Source organism: Vicia villosa, linkage group LG5 (assembly GCF_029867415.1).
Source record: "Vicia villosa cultivar HV-30 ecotype Madison, WI linkage group LG5, Vvil1.0, whole genome shotgun sequence".
NCBI classification, from domain to species: Eukaryota; Viridiplantae; Streptophyta; class Magnoliopsida; order Fabales; family Fabaceae; genus Vicia; species Vicia villosa.
The window spans coordinates 47,582,676-47,599,191 of NC_081184.1; the positions used below are offsets into that span (position 1 = coordinate 47,582,676).

The 16,516-nt window shown below is 38.3% G+C and overlaps 1 protein-coding gene across 1 annotated transcript; it reads left to right on the forward strand.

Moving 5' to 3' along the window:
- The first annotated feature begins 2,308 nt into the window (after nucleotides 1-2,308).
- On the forward strand, nucleotides 2,309-4,244 carry LOC131604613 (uncharacterized). The gene is made up of 3 exons (XM_058877043.1): nucleotides 2,309-2,890; nucleotides 3,010-3,179; nucleotides 3,530-4,244. Exons 1-3 carry the CDS (start codon nucleotides 2,309-2,311, stop codon nucleotides 4,242-4,244), a joined length of 1,467 nt encoding a protein of 488 aa, XP_058733026.1.
- The last annotated feature ends 12,272 nt before the right edge of the window (nucleotides 4,245-16,516 follow it).

Below are 16,516 nucleotides of genomic sequence, written 5' to 3' on the forward strand. Positions count from 1 at the left end.
TTTTAATGCAATAGACTTACCTTTCTTTTGAGGCTCATTTGCGTCCAGCTCTATTTCATGACTTCTCAAGGCACTGATAAGCTCTTCCAGAGAAACTTCATTCAGATTCTTTGCAATTTTGAATGCAGTCACCATAGGACCCCATCTTCTGGGTAAGCTTCTGATGATCTTCTTTACGTGATCAGCCTTGGTGTATCCCTTGTCAAGAACTCTCAATCCAGCAGTAAGAGTTTGAAATCTTGAAAACATCTTTTCAATGTCTTCATCATCCTCCATCTTGAAGGCTTCATACTTCTGGATTAAAGCTAGAGCTTTAGTCTCCTTGACTTGAGCATTTCCTTCATGAGTCATTTTCAAGGACTCATATATGTCATAGGCCGTTTCCCTGTTAGATATCTTCTCATACTCAGCATGAGAGATAGCATTCAGCAAAACAGTTCTGCATTTATGATGATTCCTGAAAAGCTTCTTCTGATCATCATTCATTTCTTGCCTTGACAGCTTTACGCCACTGGCATTTACTGGATGTTTGTAACCATCCATCAGAAGATCCCATAGATCACCATCTAGACCCAGAAAGTAACTTTCCAGTTTATCTTTCCAGTATTCAAAGTTTTCACCATCAAATACCGGCGGTCTAGTATAACCATTGTTACCGTTGTATTGCTCAGCAGAGCCAGATGTAGATGCAGGTGTAGGTGTAGACTTTTCACTTTCATCAACCATCTTTTACTGAAGCGTTTTTCTCTTCCTGAATCTTTTCTAAACACGGTTAAGTGCTTGCACCTTAGAACCAGGCTCTGATACCAATTGAAGGATAGAAAAACACTTAGAAAGGGGGGGTTTGAATAAGTGTAGCTTTAAAAACTTGACAGATAAAAATAAATTGCACAGTTATTTTTATCCTGGTTCGTTGTTAACTAAACTACTCCAGTCCACCCCCGCAGAGATGATTTACCTCAACTGAGGATTTAATCCACTAATCGCACGGATTACAATGGTTTTCCACTTAGTCAGCAACTAAGTCTTCCAGAGTCTTCTGATCACACACTGATCACTCCAGGAACAACTGCTTAGATACCCTCTAAGACTTTTCTAGAGTCTACTGATCAACACGATCACTCTAGTTACAACCTGCTTAGTTCACTCCTAAGACTTCCTAGAGTATTCTGATCAACACGATCACTCTAGTTACTTTACAACTTAATGTAATCAATCTAAGAGTATTACAAATGCTTCTTAAAAGCGATAATCACAACTGTGATATTTCTCTTAATCGTTTAAGCTTAATCTCACTAAAATATTACAACAGCAATGTAGTGAGCTTTGATGAAGATGAAGATTCTGAGTTTTGGATTTGAACAGAGTTTCAGCAAGTTAATTTGAATTATATTGTTCAGGATCGTTAACCTTGCTTCTCATCAGAACTTCATATTTATAGGCGTTGGAGAAGATGACCGTTGAATGCATTTAATGCTTTGCGTGTTCCGTACAGCATCGCATTTAATGTTATACGCTTTTGTCAACTACCTCGAGCCTTGTTCACGCTGTGTCTACTGACGTAGCCTTTAATAGCTTTTAACGTTCCTTTTGTCAGTCAGCGTAGCTTGCCACTTGTACTTTCTTCTGATCTGATGTTTGTGAATACAGCGTTTGAATATCATCAGAGTCAAACAGCTTGGTGCATAGCATCTTCTGATCTTCTGACCTTGAAGTGCTTCTGAGCGTGATACCATCTTCTGAGCTTCAGTGCTTCTGATCTCTTGTTCTTCTGATGCTTCCATAGACCCATGTTCTGATTCTGCTTCGACCATCTTCTGATGTCTTGCCAGACCATGTTCTGATGTTGCATGCTGAACCCTTTGAGACAAAGCTTCTGAGCGCTGAATTATGCGTACTCTTTATATATATTTCCTGAAAAGGAAATTGCATTGGATTAGAGTACCATATAATCTTAAGCAAAATTCATATTATTGTTATCATCAAAACTAAGATAATTGATCAGAACAAATCTTGTTCTAACAACTGCTACTCCTGTTGTTGTAAACATTGTTCCTCTTCTCAATGATTAGATTTCCCATGACGCTCATTCTGAAGGTATGGGTAGATTGGAAGAATTTGAAGACCAATTCTAGGAAATGCAAAAAGAGGTCAAGGCCCTTAGAGGAAAAGATCTATTTGGAAAAGAAGTAAATGACTTATGCTTGGTTTTGAATGTCAGAGTTCTGGCCAAGTTCAGGTTCCCAGAGTTTAGAAGTACAAAGGGAATTCTTGTCCTCATAGTCATCTGATTATGTATGTAAGGAAAATGTCTATGCACACTGAAGATCAACGCCTGCTGATTCACTTCTTTCAAGATAGCTTATATGGAGCTGCTTTGAAATGGTACATGGGTTTGGATAGTACTCACATCTGTACTTTCCATGACCTGGGTAAAGCTTTCATCAGACAATACAAGTACAACATTGATATGGCACCAGACAGAGATCAACTCCGTGCTATGTCTCAAAGAGAGAAAGAATCGTTCAAAGAGTACGCACAAAGATGGCATGAACTAGCTGCTCAGATCATTCCTCTCATGGAAGAAAAAGAAATGACCAAGGTGTTCCTTAAAACACTAAGCACATTTTATTATGAGAAGATGGTAGCAAAAGCTCCCAATGACTTTACTGAGATGGTAAACATGGGGATGCAACTTAAAGAAGGTATACGAGAAGGTCGCCTAGTCAAAGAAGCCAGCTCATCACTAGCTAGTGGTGGCGTCAAAAGATTTGGTAGTAACTTTGCTAAGAAGAAGGAAGAAACTGTTAGTGCCATCTCAAGAGGAAGAAAAAGACGGTATCAAATTGCTGCTATGACTCCAGTTGTTAGCCAAGATCCTCCTCAGAATGTGCAGAAGCCTCAGCCTCAACAGCCTTGACAACAGGCTCCTCAAAAAAATCAAGGAAATATTCGCCTTTTGATCCTATTCCGATGACTTATATGGAATTACTGCCTTTTCTACTTTAGAAAAATCTAGTTCAACTGAGGGATCCTCCTCCTTCTTCTGCTAATCCACCATTTTGGTACAAGGAAGATGCTCGCTGTGCTTTTCATAAGAGTGCTCCTGGTCATACTGTGGAAAATTGTTACCCTCTCATTAGTGAAGTACTCATTCCGGTTATGAATACTTACATGATGTTTGTGAATCCACTCAATCCTTGGTGAATATGCATGTTGTCTTGTGTGAACTTCATTACTTTCCTCCACATGACTACAATGCTTGCCCAAAATGTTCCAACACCATTCGTGGATGTACTCTCGTAGTTGAAGACCTTCAGAAACTGCTAAACCAAGGAATTATAAGCATATCAAGAAAGAAAAAGGATGAAGAAATTCACTCCGTCAACATGGTACATGGCTTTCCTGGCCAATATCAAATCTAAAACGTACACCAGTCGAGATGTGACCTAGTACAAGTGCATGCCACCTAATGGGTGATGGGAGGATTAACTCGACACAATTATGGCTCTTGCCGAATCTACTGCAGAGATACCAGTGGATGCGCACTCGTAAAAGCAAGAATTCAAAGTCTCATGGATCGAGGGCTTATCCAAATTCTCAGAGATAGAGATGAGAATAATGTCAACATGATTGGAGAATGTTCCACCGTGAAGTATGTGCCTGATGTTTGCACTGTGCACGGACCCTTACGAATGATACACGAGAAATGGGTCCAAAACGGATTAATTGACTTTAGCCATGATAGCTGCCCCGCTTGTAAAGGAAGCACACGAGGTTGTGCTTATCTACAAGAAGATATTCTGACTCTGATAGGTATGAGTTTGCTAGATGAAGAAATCAAGGAAAGAAAAGGACACAATTACGTTGAGGAAGAAATGACGTATGGGCCACTTGATAGTATGATGCGAGAAATCCCTCAAAGGATTTCAAAGCACAACCGTGACCTATACATATCAGCAAAGTATAAAGACAACACTTCGACAGATGTGCTAGTAGACGCTGGTTCATCTCTGAACATTATGCCATGGAGCACCTTGGAAAGTTTGTTTTATCAAGGGGCACCTTTTAGACCAAATGGAGTTAGCGTGTTGACTTTTGAAGGGTTCTCATGCACTATGATTGGAGAGATTGACCTTCCTATCCGCATTGGACCTCATGACTTTGATATCACCTTTCAAGTGATGGAGATTTATCCCGCTTACAACTGTTTGTTGGGAAGACCTTGGATTCATAATGCTTAAGTCGTTTCTTCCACTTTTCACTAGATGTTGAATTACCCTCTGAAGGACAAATTAATAACTGTTTATGGAGAACAGACCATGTTTGTTTGTCAACTATCTGTTAGAACAAGATTTGTTCTGATCAATTATCTTAGTTTTGATGATAACAATAATATGAATTTTGCTTAAGATAATATGGTACTCTAATCCATTGCAATTTCCTTTTTAGGAAATATATAAAGAGTATGCATAATTCAGCGCTCAGAAGCTTTGTCTCAAAGGGTTCAGCATGCAACATCAGAACATGGTCTGGCAAGACATCAGAAGATGGTCGAAGCAGAATCAGAACATGGGTCTATGGAAGCATCAGAAGAACATGAGATCAGAAGCACTGAAGTTCTGATGGTATCACGCTCAGAAGCACTTCAAGGTCAGAAGATCAGAAGATGCTGTGCACCAAGCTGTTTGACTCTGATGATATTCAAACGTTGTATTCACAAACATCAGATCAGAAGGAAGTACAAGTGGCAGGCTACGCTGACTGACAAAAGGAACGTTAGAAGCTATTAAAGGCAACGTCAGTAGACACAGCGTGAACAAGGCTCGAGGTAGTTGACAAAAGCGTATAACATTAAATGCGATGCTGTACGGAACACGCAAAGCATTAAATGCACTCAACGGTCATCTTCTCCAACGCCTATAAATATGAAGTTCTGATGAGAAGCAAGGTTAACGAAAAAAACACAATTTCTGTGAATATTAACTTGCTGAAACACTGTTCTATTCAAAGCTCAGAATCTTCATCTTCATCAAAGCTCACTACATTGCTGTTGTAATATATTAGTGAGAATAAGCTTAAACGATAAGAGAAATATCACAGTTTGTGATTATAGCTTTTAAGAAGCAATTGTAATACTCTTAGATTTGATTACATTAAGTTGTAAGGAACTAGAGTGATCGTGTGGATCAGAATACTCTAGGAAGTCTTAGAGGTTATCTAAGCAGGTTGTAACTAGAGTGATTGTGTGGATCAGAAGACTCTAGAAAGTCTTAGAGGGTATCTAAGCAGTTGTTCCTGGAGTGATCAGTGTGTGATCAGAAGACTCTGGAAGACTTAGTTGCTGACTAAGTGGAAAACCATTGTAATCCGTGCGATTAGTGGATTAAATCCTCAGTTGAGGTAAATCATCTCTGCGGGGGTGGACTGGAGTAGTTTAGTTAACAACGAACCAGGATAAAAATAACTGTGCAATTTATTTTTATCGGTCAAGTTTTTAAAGCTACACTTATTCAAACCCCCCCCCCCCTTTCTAAGTGTTTTTCTATCCTTCAATTGGCATCAGAGCGCCGGTTCTAAGGTGCAAGCACTTAACCGTGTTTAGAAAAGATTCAGGAAGAGAAAAACGCTTCAGTAAAAGATGGCTGATGAAACTGCAAAGTCTACATCTACATCTGGCTCTGCTGAGCAACACAACGGTAACAATGGTTATACTAGACCGCCGGTATTTGATGGTGAAAACTTTGAATACTGGAAAGATAAACTGGAAAGTTACTTTCTTGGTCTAGATGGTGATCTATGGGATCTTCTGATGGATGGTTACAAACATCCGGTAAATGCCAGTGGCGTAAAGCTGACAAGGCAAGAAATGAGCGATGATCAGAAGAAGCTTTTCAGGAATCATCATAAATGCAGAACTGTTTTGCTGAATGCTATCTCTCATGCTGAGTATGAGAAGATATCTAACAGGGAAACGGCCTATGACATATATGAGTCCTTGAAAATGACTCATGAAGGAAATGCTCAAGTCAAGGAGACTAAAGCTCTCGCTTTAATCCAGAAGTATGAAGCCTTCAAGATGGAGGATGATGAAGACATTGAAAAGATGTTTTCAAGATTTCAAACTCTTACTGCTGGATTGAGAGTTCTTGACAAGGGATACACCAAGGCTGATCACGTAAAGAAGATCATCAGAAGCTTACCCAGAAGATGGGGTCCTATGGTGACTGCATTTAAGATTGCGAAGAATCTAAATGAAGTCTCTTTGGAAGAGCTGATCAGTGCCCTGAGGAGTCATGAAATTGAACTGGATGCAAATGAGCCTCAAAAGAAAGGTAAGTCTATTGCATTAAAATCCAATATCAAGAAATGCACTAACGCTTTTCAGGCTAGAGAAGAAGATCCTGAAGAATCAGAATCTGAAGAAGAAGATGAACTGTCCTTGATCTCCAGAAGGCTAAATCAACTCTGGAAGAACAAGCAAAGGAAGTTCAGAGGCGTCAGAAGTTCAAAGAAATTTGAACGTGGAGAATCTTCTGATGACAGAAGATTTGACAAGAAGAAGGTCATGTGCTATGAATGCAATGAGCCTGGACACTTCAAGAATGAATGTCCAAAACTTCAGAAGGAAAATCCCAAGAAGAAGTTTCATAAGAAGAAAGGTCTTATGGCAACCTGGGATGAGTCAGAAGATGATTCAGACTCTGAAGATGAGCAGGCTAACTGTGCGCTGATGGCGACAGAAGATGACGGATCAGAATCTACATCAGAATCAGATTCTGAAGAGGCATTTTCTGAACTTACTAGAGATGAGTTAGTTTCCAGTCTAACAGAACTTCTGGAATTCAAGTCTCAGATTAGTCTCAAATACAAAAAGCTGAAAAAGCTATTTGAATTTGAAACGAAGAAGCTTGAGTTGGAAAATTCTGAATTAAAAGAAAAAGTTTTAAAATTATCCAATAATGTTGGATCTCCTTCCAATTCAGAAAAATCCACTCCTAGTCTAAACCATATTCTGAAAGAATATGATTTAAGTTTCAGGAAGTTCTTATCTAGAAGTATTGGCAGAAGTCAGCTAGCTTCTATGATATATGCTGTGTCTGGAAACAGTAGAGTTGGCATTGGTTTTGAGGGTGAAACCCCATACAAACTTGAACCTGTTGATAAGATGAAAATCACATACAAGCCATTGTATGATCAGTTCAAGTATGGCCACTCACATGATATTAGGCACACTTCACATGCTCAAAGTTTTCACATAACACACACTAAAAAGCATGTGACACAACCTAGGAAATATCATGAAACTCATATTAAGAATTATCATGCTGTTTCTCCTTCTGCTTACGATGTTAAACCCAAGTTCAATCAGAACTTGAGGAGAACTAACAAGAAAGGACCCAAGAAGATGTGGGTACCAAAGAAAAAGACTATTTCTTTTGCAGATTCTCTTGGCGACAAAGAAGATAAAAGTCAACATGTCATGTCATCTGGACTCAAGTTGGTCTCAACACTTGAAGGGAAGAAGGACTGTCTTCCAAGTTCTGGTACTTAAATCTGTTGAAGAAACTATGTTCGTAGGAGATCAGAAAAGAAAGTTTATTAGTCTTGGAACCATCTGTTTTGTTTGTTTCTAAAGCAATGGTGTTTCGTTCTTGATTATTCTGAATGCTCTAAATGCTACAGAATATACAATATTGAAACATTGATTGTAGAAGAATCAATCAATATCTGGTTTGATGATAAACTTGGTTCCGATGAAACAAAGCAGCTTAAGAATTTCTGCAGATACAGTTTTGTCTTATCAGAAGCTGCAGAACAAAGAAGTGAATCTCCAGAAGCTGTGTATATCAGAAGTAATGGATCAGAAGATCATTCAGATTTACATCAGCACACTTCAGAAGGAGTGTTTCCAGAAGAGAAACTTGATCAATTCAGAAGCAGTGATCGGAATCAGAAGGCGTAAAGCCTATTGAATATTTCACACCTGTCATCCATTATCTGATGATGAACACGTGTCTCTACGGTCAGTACGAAGCGTGCAGTTGAAAAGACGCCGACCTAGGTAACTGCTTTAAATCATTTCTTTTACCACGATCTCTCTCCTCACGTCACTCGTCATTTAATGAAAATGATTTCTTTTGATTCTGAAACTATTCATTTTGTTTATTTATTCTTTTTCATTCTCTATTTTATATTCGTCTCCTTATATTCTTTTCAAATCATATCATATATCTTTTTCGCTCCCTTGTCTCTCTTTATTCTTGCATTCTCTCGTTTGAAAAGTTCTTAGCCGTTTTCTAAAACCCTAATCGAAAACCCAGTTTTCTTTTCTTGTTCGTCTTTTGTTCATTCTGCATCCATGGCTGCCTTCTCATCCCAAAATGTTGATACATCTGTTCCTCACCATCTCCAAGAAGAAATTTTGCAACTTACTCCTGTTGTTGCATGCTCTATTCCCAAGGACAAATTAGAAGTTCTATGTGAACTTATTGTTGATTTTGACAACCTTGAAGAACATGAATTTCATCTTAAAGAAGACATCATCTTTCAAGGATGGACCTCGTTGTTTGCTGAGTTCGTTGGCCCAGTTTATCCGGATCTTGTCAAGGAGTTCTGGGCACATGTTGTGGTTGCTCCAAAATCAATACTTTCTTTCGTCCATGGAAAGTTTGTTGTTATTACTGAAAACATCCTAAGAGTGATGTTTTATCTGAAAAACCCTGAAGGGGCTTTTGAGATTGATCAAAGGGCAGATTGGGGAGATGTTCTATCCACTCTCTATCCAAATGTCAAGGAAACAAAAAGCGTCAAGGATTTGAGAGATGTCTACAAAATCTGGACAAAGATCCTTCTTGGGTGTTTCTACCATAGGAAAGGAACACATGCCTCGGATTTCATCAATAATGAGCAAAGGTATATTCTTTATTGCATTGCCACTAAGAAGAAGGTTGATGCGATCTACATCATCTTCAACCATTTGTGAAAAGCAGTAAAGGATTCCAGAAACGCTTTCAGAGAAAAAGGTGGAACAATCATTCCTTTTGGAAGGATTATTTCAAATCTTTTGGTGCATTCAAAGATTGTTGAAAGCTTGGAATCTGAAGGTATTGTGAAAGACCTTGCTGTCACATCTGGGGCTTGTCTGAATGCATTCACTTTGAAGAAGATGAAAGTAATTAAGGCTATCAGTAAGACTCCCCAACCTCTTGCTGATACAAGAATCAGAAGAGCACCTGTTCTTGCTGAGTTTGAAACTTTCTTCAACTGTGAGGTACCTGTAGTCAGAACTAGGTATCTGTTATCACAAGAAGAAAATAAATATCTCAAAAATCAAGAGAAGGGTGCTCCAATGAAAATAAATAAGAAGAAGGAAGAAAGGACTAAAAGAAAGCATGATTATCCTTCTGCTGTCTCTAAGAAACAAGATGTTTCTAAAGAGGTCATTGCAAAGGTTGCTAAGTCTGTCTCTGATGAGTTTGAGAAGAAAGGGAAAGAAGCTGTTGAGAAGAAGAAAACAAGAAAAAGGAAGATGATTCTTCAAGAGTCTGATGAAGAAAATGTCTCTCAAGAGGCTGAGAATCAATCAGAAGTTCTGGCATATGTCAGAAGGAAAGAAATCTCTAGCGGCAAAGCAAAGATTATTGAAGAGCCGAAGAGTAAGAAGCAAAAGAAGACTGAGGATGTGGCCAAAGCTTTTCTGAGAGGTTCCAAAGGTATATGCATTTCTGAACCTGATTCTGCTCCTGCTGTTCATTCAGAAGTTGCACCAATAGAGGTTGTCCCTACACCTGAACCAGAAAAAGCCACATCAGAATCACTTGTTTTTGTCCATGTTCTTACACCTCCATCTTCTCCTATAACCATTCCTTCCTCTCCACCTACCATCAATCCTGTTCTGGATATACCACCCCTTCAAACTCTCTTTCCATCTCAACCTTCTCCCAATGCCACCTTTGAACATACTCCCTCCACCTCTCAAAACAACCTTTGTGATTCTCCTCTTCCAACCTCTGCATCACATGAGCAGCTGCTCCGTGATTGCAACTACACTCCCAAGCCTCGTCCTGAAGCTGAAGTGGTAGTGTTAGATTCTGATACTGAAGCAGAATCTTCTTATAGGTTGGATAGAGAACCTCATCCGTACTTCACTTCCAACCCTGCCTTTTCAAAAACCCAAATAAAATTCCGCCCTGTATACCCTATTGGTGTAGTTTTTGAAAAAATAAAGAGGAATCTCAGAAGTATCTTTGATACTCTCAGAATTGCTGAAAGTTCTGGATTGAATGATGTTGCTATGCGGAACTTCTGGAGGATCTTTCGCAGAGAATCAGATGCTCTGTTTTTAGAACTTCAGGAAGCCTGTGTAGCTGCTGCCCCACGGCCTCGTGGAATTCTGAGGAATTATTAAGACTTCTGGTTTGCTAGTCTCAAAGGAAGACATCTGTTGGAAGAGAAGCCCTTCTTGGATGAGATGGAACAATTAAGACTGGCTGCTGAAATGGAAGCAAATCCATGCAGGGATATTGTTATCTTTATTCCTGATTATCCTGTTCTGCTCGGAGACTTCAAGACTCTCTTTAACTATCTGAGGGAAAACCCTTCTGAGAAAGACCCAAGCTTGGTCATTCCAGAAGTTGTTGACCCACCAGAAGTTGAAGGTCCTTCTGCTCCCAGGAATCTAGCTGCCATTCTTCAGGCACTTGAGAATGGAGACTCGAAAATTCCTGCTGCAGAATATGGAGATGCTTCTATGCAAGAAGCAGATGTTGAAAATCATGTTGCTGAATCAGATCCTGTTGAGGAAATCCCTGCAAATGATCTATCCATGGAAGCTACAGATCAAGTTGCTATTCCTGTGGTTGAAAGCGGTGAAGCTTCTTCTGATGAATCTTCTCGTCTTGCAAGGACTCTGGAAGAAATTCAGAAGAGACAGGATGAGCAAAGCTCACTCAATGCTGAGTTTAGAGCTTTCATGGTGAGGCAAGTTGGACACAACAATGAGGTTCAAGAGATGCTGGCCAAGATCCTGTCAAGGCTAGGGCCATCTTAGATTGAGTCTGTGTTGTTTCTTTCTTTTTGCTGCATCTGTTTTTGTGCATCTGATCTTACTTATCTTCATGTACTTCTGTACCTGATGTTTGAACTTCAATGAAATCATCTTCTTCCTCCGTGTGTTTCTTTTTGTTGTCTCTGAATCTTTTCTGTTTTTTGATGATATGACAAAAAGGGGGAGAAATATGTGATAAATGATTTGATTTAATCAGTTGCTTTCACTAACAAGAACTGCAAGTTCTATATGGTTTAAGTGTTTTGCAGGTATAAAGAAATGAAGAGAATCTTCAAAGCACACAAGAAGCAAAACCATAAGAAGCGTTATTCTGTAAAAAGAATAAGCTCATGGAAACTGAAGCAAGCTGAGTGCTGTCAAGCTTCAGAATCAGAAGCACTGATAATAGAATTTGATCCATATTTGTCTATTTGCTCTGACAAAATTCTATTTGCTCTGATACATTATTTTAGCCTATATGGGGTTTTGCAGGTATAAAGAAATGAAGAGAATCTTCAAAGCACACAAGAAGCAAAACCATAAGAAGCGTTATTCTGTAAAAAGAATAAGCTCATGGAAACTGAAGCAAGCTGAGTGCTGTCAAGCTTCAGAATCAGAAGCACTGATAATAGAACTTGATCCATATTTGTCTATTTGCTCTGACAAAATTCTATTTGCTCTGATACATTATTTTAGCCTATATGGCTCTGATACATATCATGTGTTCTAATATACATTTTATGTTCTGACTCGTTCATGCTGACTTTTGTCGTTTAGTTTTTGTTCTGTAACATTTCAGGATGTAGAGATGCTCTGATGATGCTCTGGTACATTCAACAATGTTCTGATACAAATCTAGCATGAAGTGATGTTGGTAGAAATTCAAAGCTCTGAAGTTATCCGAGGGAAGCAGAAATCAGAAGCTGTGAATGTTCTAAAGATCCAGAAAACTCAAGTTCTGAAGCTGTCCTAAATGGAAGCAGAAATCAGAAGCTGTGAATGTTCTGAAGATCAAAGAAATTCAAGTTCTGAAGCTGTCCTAGATGGAAGCAGGAATCAGAAGTTGTGAATGTTCTGATGATCAAAGAAATTCAAGTTCTGAAGCTGTCCTAAATGGAAGCAGGAATCAGAAGCTATGAGTGTTCTAGGGATCTAAAGAAATTCAAGTTCTGAAGCTGTCCAATGGAAGCAGAAGTCAGAAGCTATGAATTCTCTGAAGACAGAAGCTTATGTGATCGTCTCTACCGAAATAATCAGGGAAGTCTTTTATTAAAGTTCTTCGAGTATTTATTTCAGGGGGAGATTATTTATCTCAGGGGGAGATTGTTAATCTCAGGGGGAGACATATTCACATGCTTATGCTATAGCTGTGTAATTTGTCTTTTGCCGACTGCTCTTTCTGATCGCAAATTCATATCATTTATATATGTTTTTGTCATCATCAAAAAGGGGGAGATTGTTAGAACAAGATTTGTTCTGATCAATTATCTTAGTTTTGATGATAACAATAATATGAATTTTGCTTAAGATAATATGGTACTCTAATCCATTGCAATTTCCTTTTCAGGAAATATATAAAGAGTATGCATAATTCAGCGCTCAGAAGCTTTGTCTCAAAGGGTTCAGCATGCAACATCAGAACATGGTCTGGCAAGACATCAGAAGATGGTCGAAGCAGAATCAGAACATGGGTCTATGGAAGCATCAGAAGAACATGAGATCAGAAGCACTGAAGTTCTGATGGTATCACGCTCAGAAGCACTTCAAGGTCAGAAGATCAGAAGATGCTGTGCACCAAGCTGTTTGACTCTGATGATATTCAAACGTTGTATTCACAAACATCAGATCAGAAGGAAGTACAAGTGGCAGGCTACGCTGACTGACAAAAGGAACGTTAGAAGCTATTAAAGGCAACGTCAGTAGACACAGCGTGAACAAGGCTCGAGGTAGTTGACAAAAGCGTATAACATTAAATGCGATGCTGTACGGAACACGCAAAGCATTAAATGCACTCAACGGTCATCTTCTCCAACGCCTATAAATATGAAGTTCTGATGAGAAGCAAGGTTAACGAAAAAAACACAATTTCTGTGAATATTAACTTGCTGAAACACTGTTCTATTCAAAGCTCAGAATCTTCATCTTCATCAAAGCTCACTACATTGCTGTTGTAATATATTAGTGAGAATAAGCTTAAACGATAAGAGAAATATCACAGTTTGTGATTATAGCTTTTAAGAAGCAATTGTAATACTCTTAGATTTGATTACATTAAGTTGTAAGGAACTAGAGTGATCGTGTGGATCAGAATACTCTAGGAAGTCTTAGAGGTTATCTAAGCAGGTTGTAACTAGAGTGATCGTGTGGATCAGAAGACTCTAGAAAGTCTTAGAGGGTATCTAAGCAGTTGTTCCTGGAGTGATCAGTGTGTGATCAGAAGACTCTGGAAGACTTAGTTGCTGACTAAGTGGAAAACCATTGTAATCCGTGCGATTAGTGGATTAAATCCTCAGTTGAGGTAAATCATCTCTGCGGGGGTGGACTGGAGTAGTTTAGTTAACAACGAACCAGGATAAAAATAACTGTGCAATTTATTTTTATCGGTCAAGTTTTTAAAGCTACACTTATTCAACCCCCCCCTTTCTAAGTGTTTTTATATCCTTCACTATCCTCTGTTCCTAAGATCGAAGGAATTACAACGTAATTTCAAGCCTTAGGAGTCATCAATCCTGAGTATGGAAAGAAAGCTGATGCATCTATTTCATCATGGAAAGATGCCCAACAAGTGGTTGCCCAAGGATTTTATGAAGTCTGGTGGCAAGTTATTGAACTTCCCACCAACAAGAACAAAAGCGGTCTAGGATTCACATCCCATAAGTTAAAAGGAAAAGAATCTGAGTATGGAAGCTGCAGCAAGACTTAGCATGAGACGTTTCAAAGTGCTGGCTACATCAACCCAAATCAACAGGACATAGCTGCTATCATTGAAGATGTTCCAGAATGTTCAAGCTTCGTGACGCGTAAAGAGGACAACTCCATCTGGACTTCTGTCACCATCTCTTTTGTTGTTCATGAGTCTAAGTAATTTTCTGTCTTTTAAAAAAAACCTTTCGATCTACCCAAGGCGAAAGAGTAATGTGTCGGGCTGTTTAAGATAATTCCTTTTGTTCTGCCCAAGACAAAAGTGAGCTTGTGTTGGGCATTGTTTCAAATCATTAATAAAAAGCAATTTTTTCTTCCCTTTTGCTTATATCTTATGTCATACCCCAAAATTTTCCCATCATATTTCAAAATATTTTAACTCATATGATCTTCAACTACTCAAGACTATGCAAGAATCGGGCACACATACCTATCTCCTAAGCAATCAACCCACAACTTTGGTTTTGATTCTCTCAAGGTCAAATAAAGTTATAAGACCTCAAATGGATCCCATGGTCTCTCATATGCCTCAAAGGATCCTCACGCCAATTATCAAACTCTAATTCACAAGGTTGCACATTCAAATCCTCAAAAAGTCAACAGTCGACTAATTTAATCTAAAAGTCAATCGTGGTCAAAATACAGTCAAAATTCCTTATTTTTGGTCAACATCCTTATTTTGAAGTGACATTCATCATTTGATAAAGGGTTGATCATGATTCATCGAGGAAAGCTCAGAAATCATCAAAAGTCCAAGTTTCTAAATTAGGGTTTCTAGGAGAAAGTCAACTGAACTTTGACTTATCATATCTCCCACATGGTACATCAGAAATTCCCCAAACAAATCTCATTCTCAAGGAAATTCAATTCTCTACAACCTTGATGTTGTGCCCAAGACCAAGAAATGCATCATTTGAGAGATACAAGCCAAAACATTACAGGTCCTTCTAGAAGCTCAAAAAAAGCTGTCTTTTGTCAGGAGCCATATCATCAAGATAAATTATCCAAATACAAAAAAGGATCAAAAGTGGATTCTAGAGGACCTCTTGGGCTCTCCAAAAAGTCCTATGTCATCTCTATATGATAAAAATTGAAAGAGTTATGATTGATAGAAGTTGGCTAAAAATCAAGAAAAGTGTGAAACCCTAAGTGATGATATTCACATTTTTGAGTATTGGGCCTATAAATTTGAATTTTCCACGTGGACAGAAGTTCATGAGAGGCTGTCATACCCCAAAATTTGCCCTCCTCTATGCATCTTCAATGGCTCAAGGTTCAAAGGCCTATTCAAGTCATTCTCTCCTAATCAAAGATCTTCAAAACAAGGGTCTTCATTTTATCAAAGGGTAGTGAATATTCAAGGCCTCAAATGGATCTCAAGGTCTCTCATATGTCTTAAAGTATATCCATGTCAAAAGTCATGCTTCTATTCCAAGGATTGCTCACTCAATGGCTCAGACGACCAATAATCGACTGTGTTGACCTAAAAGTCAACTATAGTCAAAATACAGTCAAACTTCAAGATTTTTGGTCAACATCAAGTATGTGAAGTTATATCCATCATATGATCAAAGAATGATCATGATCCATTAATAAAAACTCAGAAATGAACAAATTTCAAAAGTTCAAATTAGGGTTTTTATAGGAAAAGTTAACTCAACTTTGATTGGTCATAACTTTCACATGGAACATCAGAAATTCCTCACTCAAAGCCTGTTTGGAAGGAAATTGGATTCTCTACAACTTTGTCTCTCACAAGCCAAGGTCGGAAATGCTTCATTTGGGAGATATGATACAAAAGATTATAGGTCCTTTTCACAGGTCAACCAAAAGTAGCTTTTTGTCAAAGGGCATATCATCAAAATAAAATCTCCGATTGAAAAATATGTTCCAAAGTGGCTTGTAGAGGACATCCTGAGGTTTCCAAAAAGTCATAGAACTCTCTCATACCTTAAAAATTGAGGGAGATATGATTCGTCAAAGTTGGTCAATTTTGGATGGAAAATATGAAGCAAATAAGGGTTAAACTTGGACTTTTTCCAAATGGGCCTATTATTTTATGATCCAAACTTGCTTACAAGAGTACTAAGAAGCTCCAAACTCAAGCCCACGACTATTCGATTTTTATTATGATTTTTAGTGAATTTTTATTCATTTTGACATTTTGAACATAATTTAAGTCAAAACAAATAAAAGAAATATGCAAGATTTGTTTTTAGTTTGATTTCTAATTAAGTCCAATCACTTAAATACCATAATCTCCATCAAATTTCATGCTAAACCAGATTGGTAAGATTGGATTAGGATTGAGTATATTTTAGGAAGTTTGTAAATCAAATTTTCAATCAAAATCTCAATTTTGGATTGAATGAATATTTGACTCAAATGATAACCTAAAATGCATCTACTATATATGGAAGAGGAGTCCTAATGATCAGGGGCGTTTTGGTGGCCGAAAATAATGTTGTGCGGAGCTTTAAAAATTGTTCATTCAATGGCCATGGCAGAAGAATTTTGAAGCGAATTCGAACCCTTCCAAGGATC

Coding starts and splice junctions, on each gene's coding strand:
- LOC131604613 (XM_058877043.1), top strand. CDS start 2,309: ATGTCTATGCACACTGAAGATCAACGCCTGCTGATTCACTTCTTTCAA. Junction 2,891..3,009: donor GCCAAGATCCTCCTCAGAAT/GTGCAGAAGCCT, acceptor TTTCTACTTTAG/AAAAATCTAGTTCAACTGAG. Junction 3,180..3,529: donor GTTATGAATACTTACATGAT/GTTTGTGAATCC, acceptor AATCTACTGCAG/AGATACCAGTGGATGCGCAC.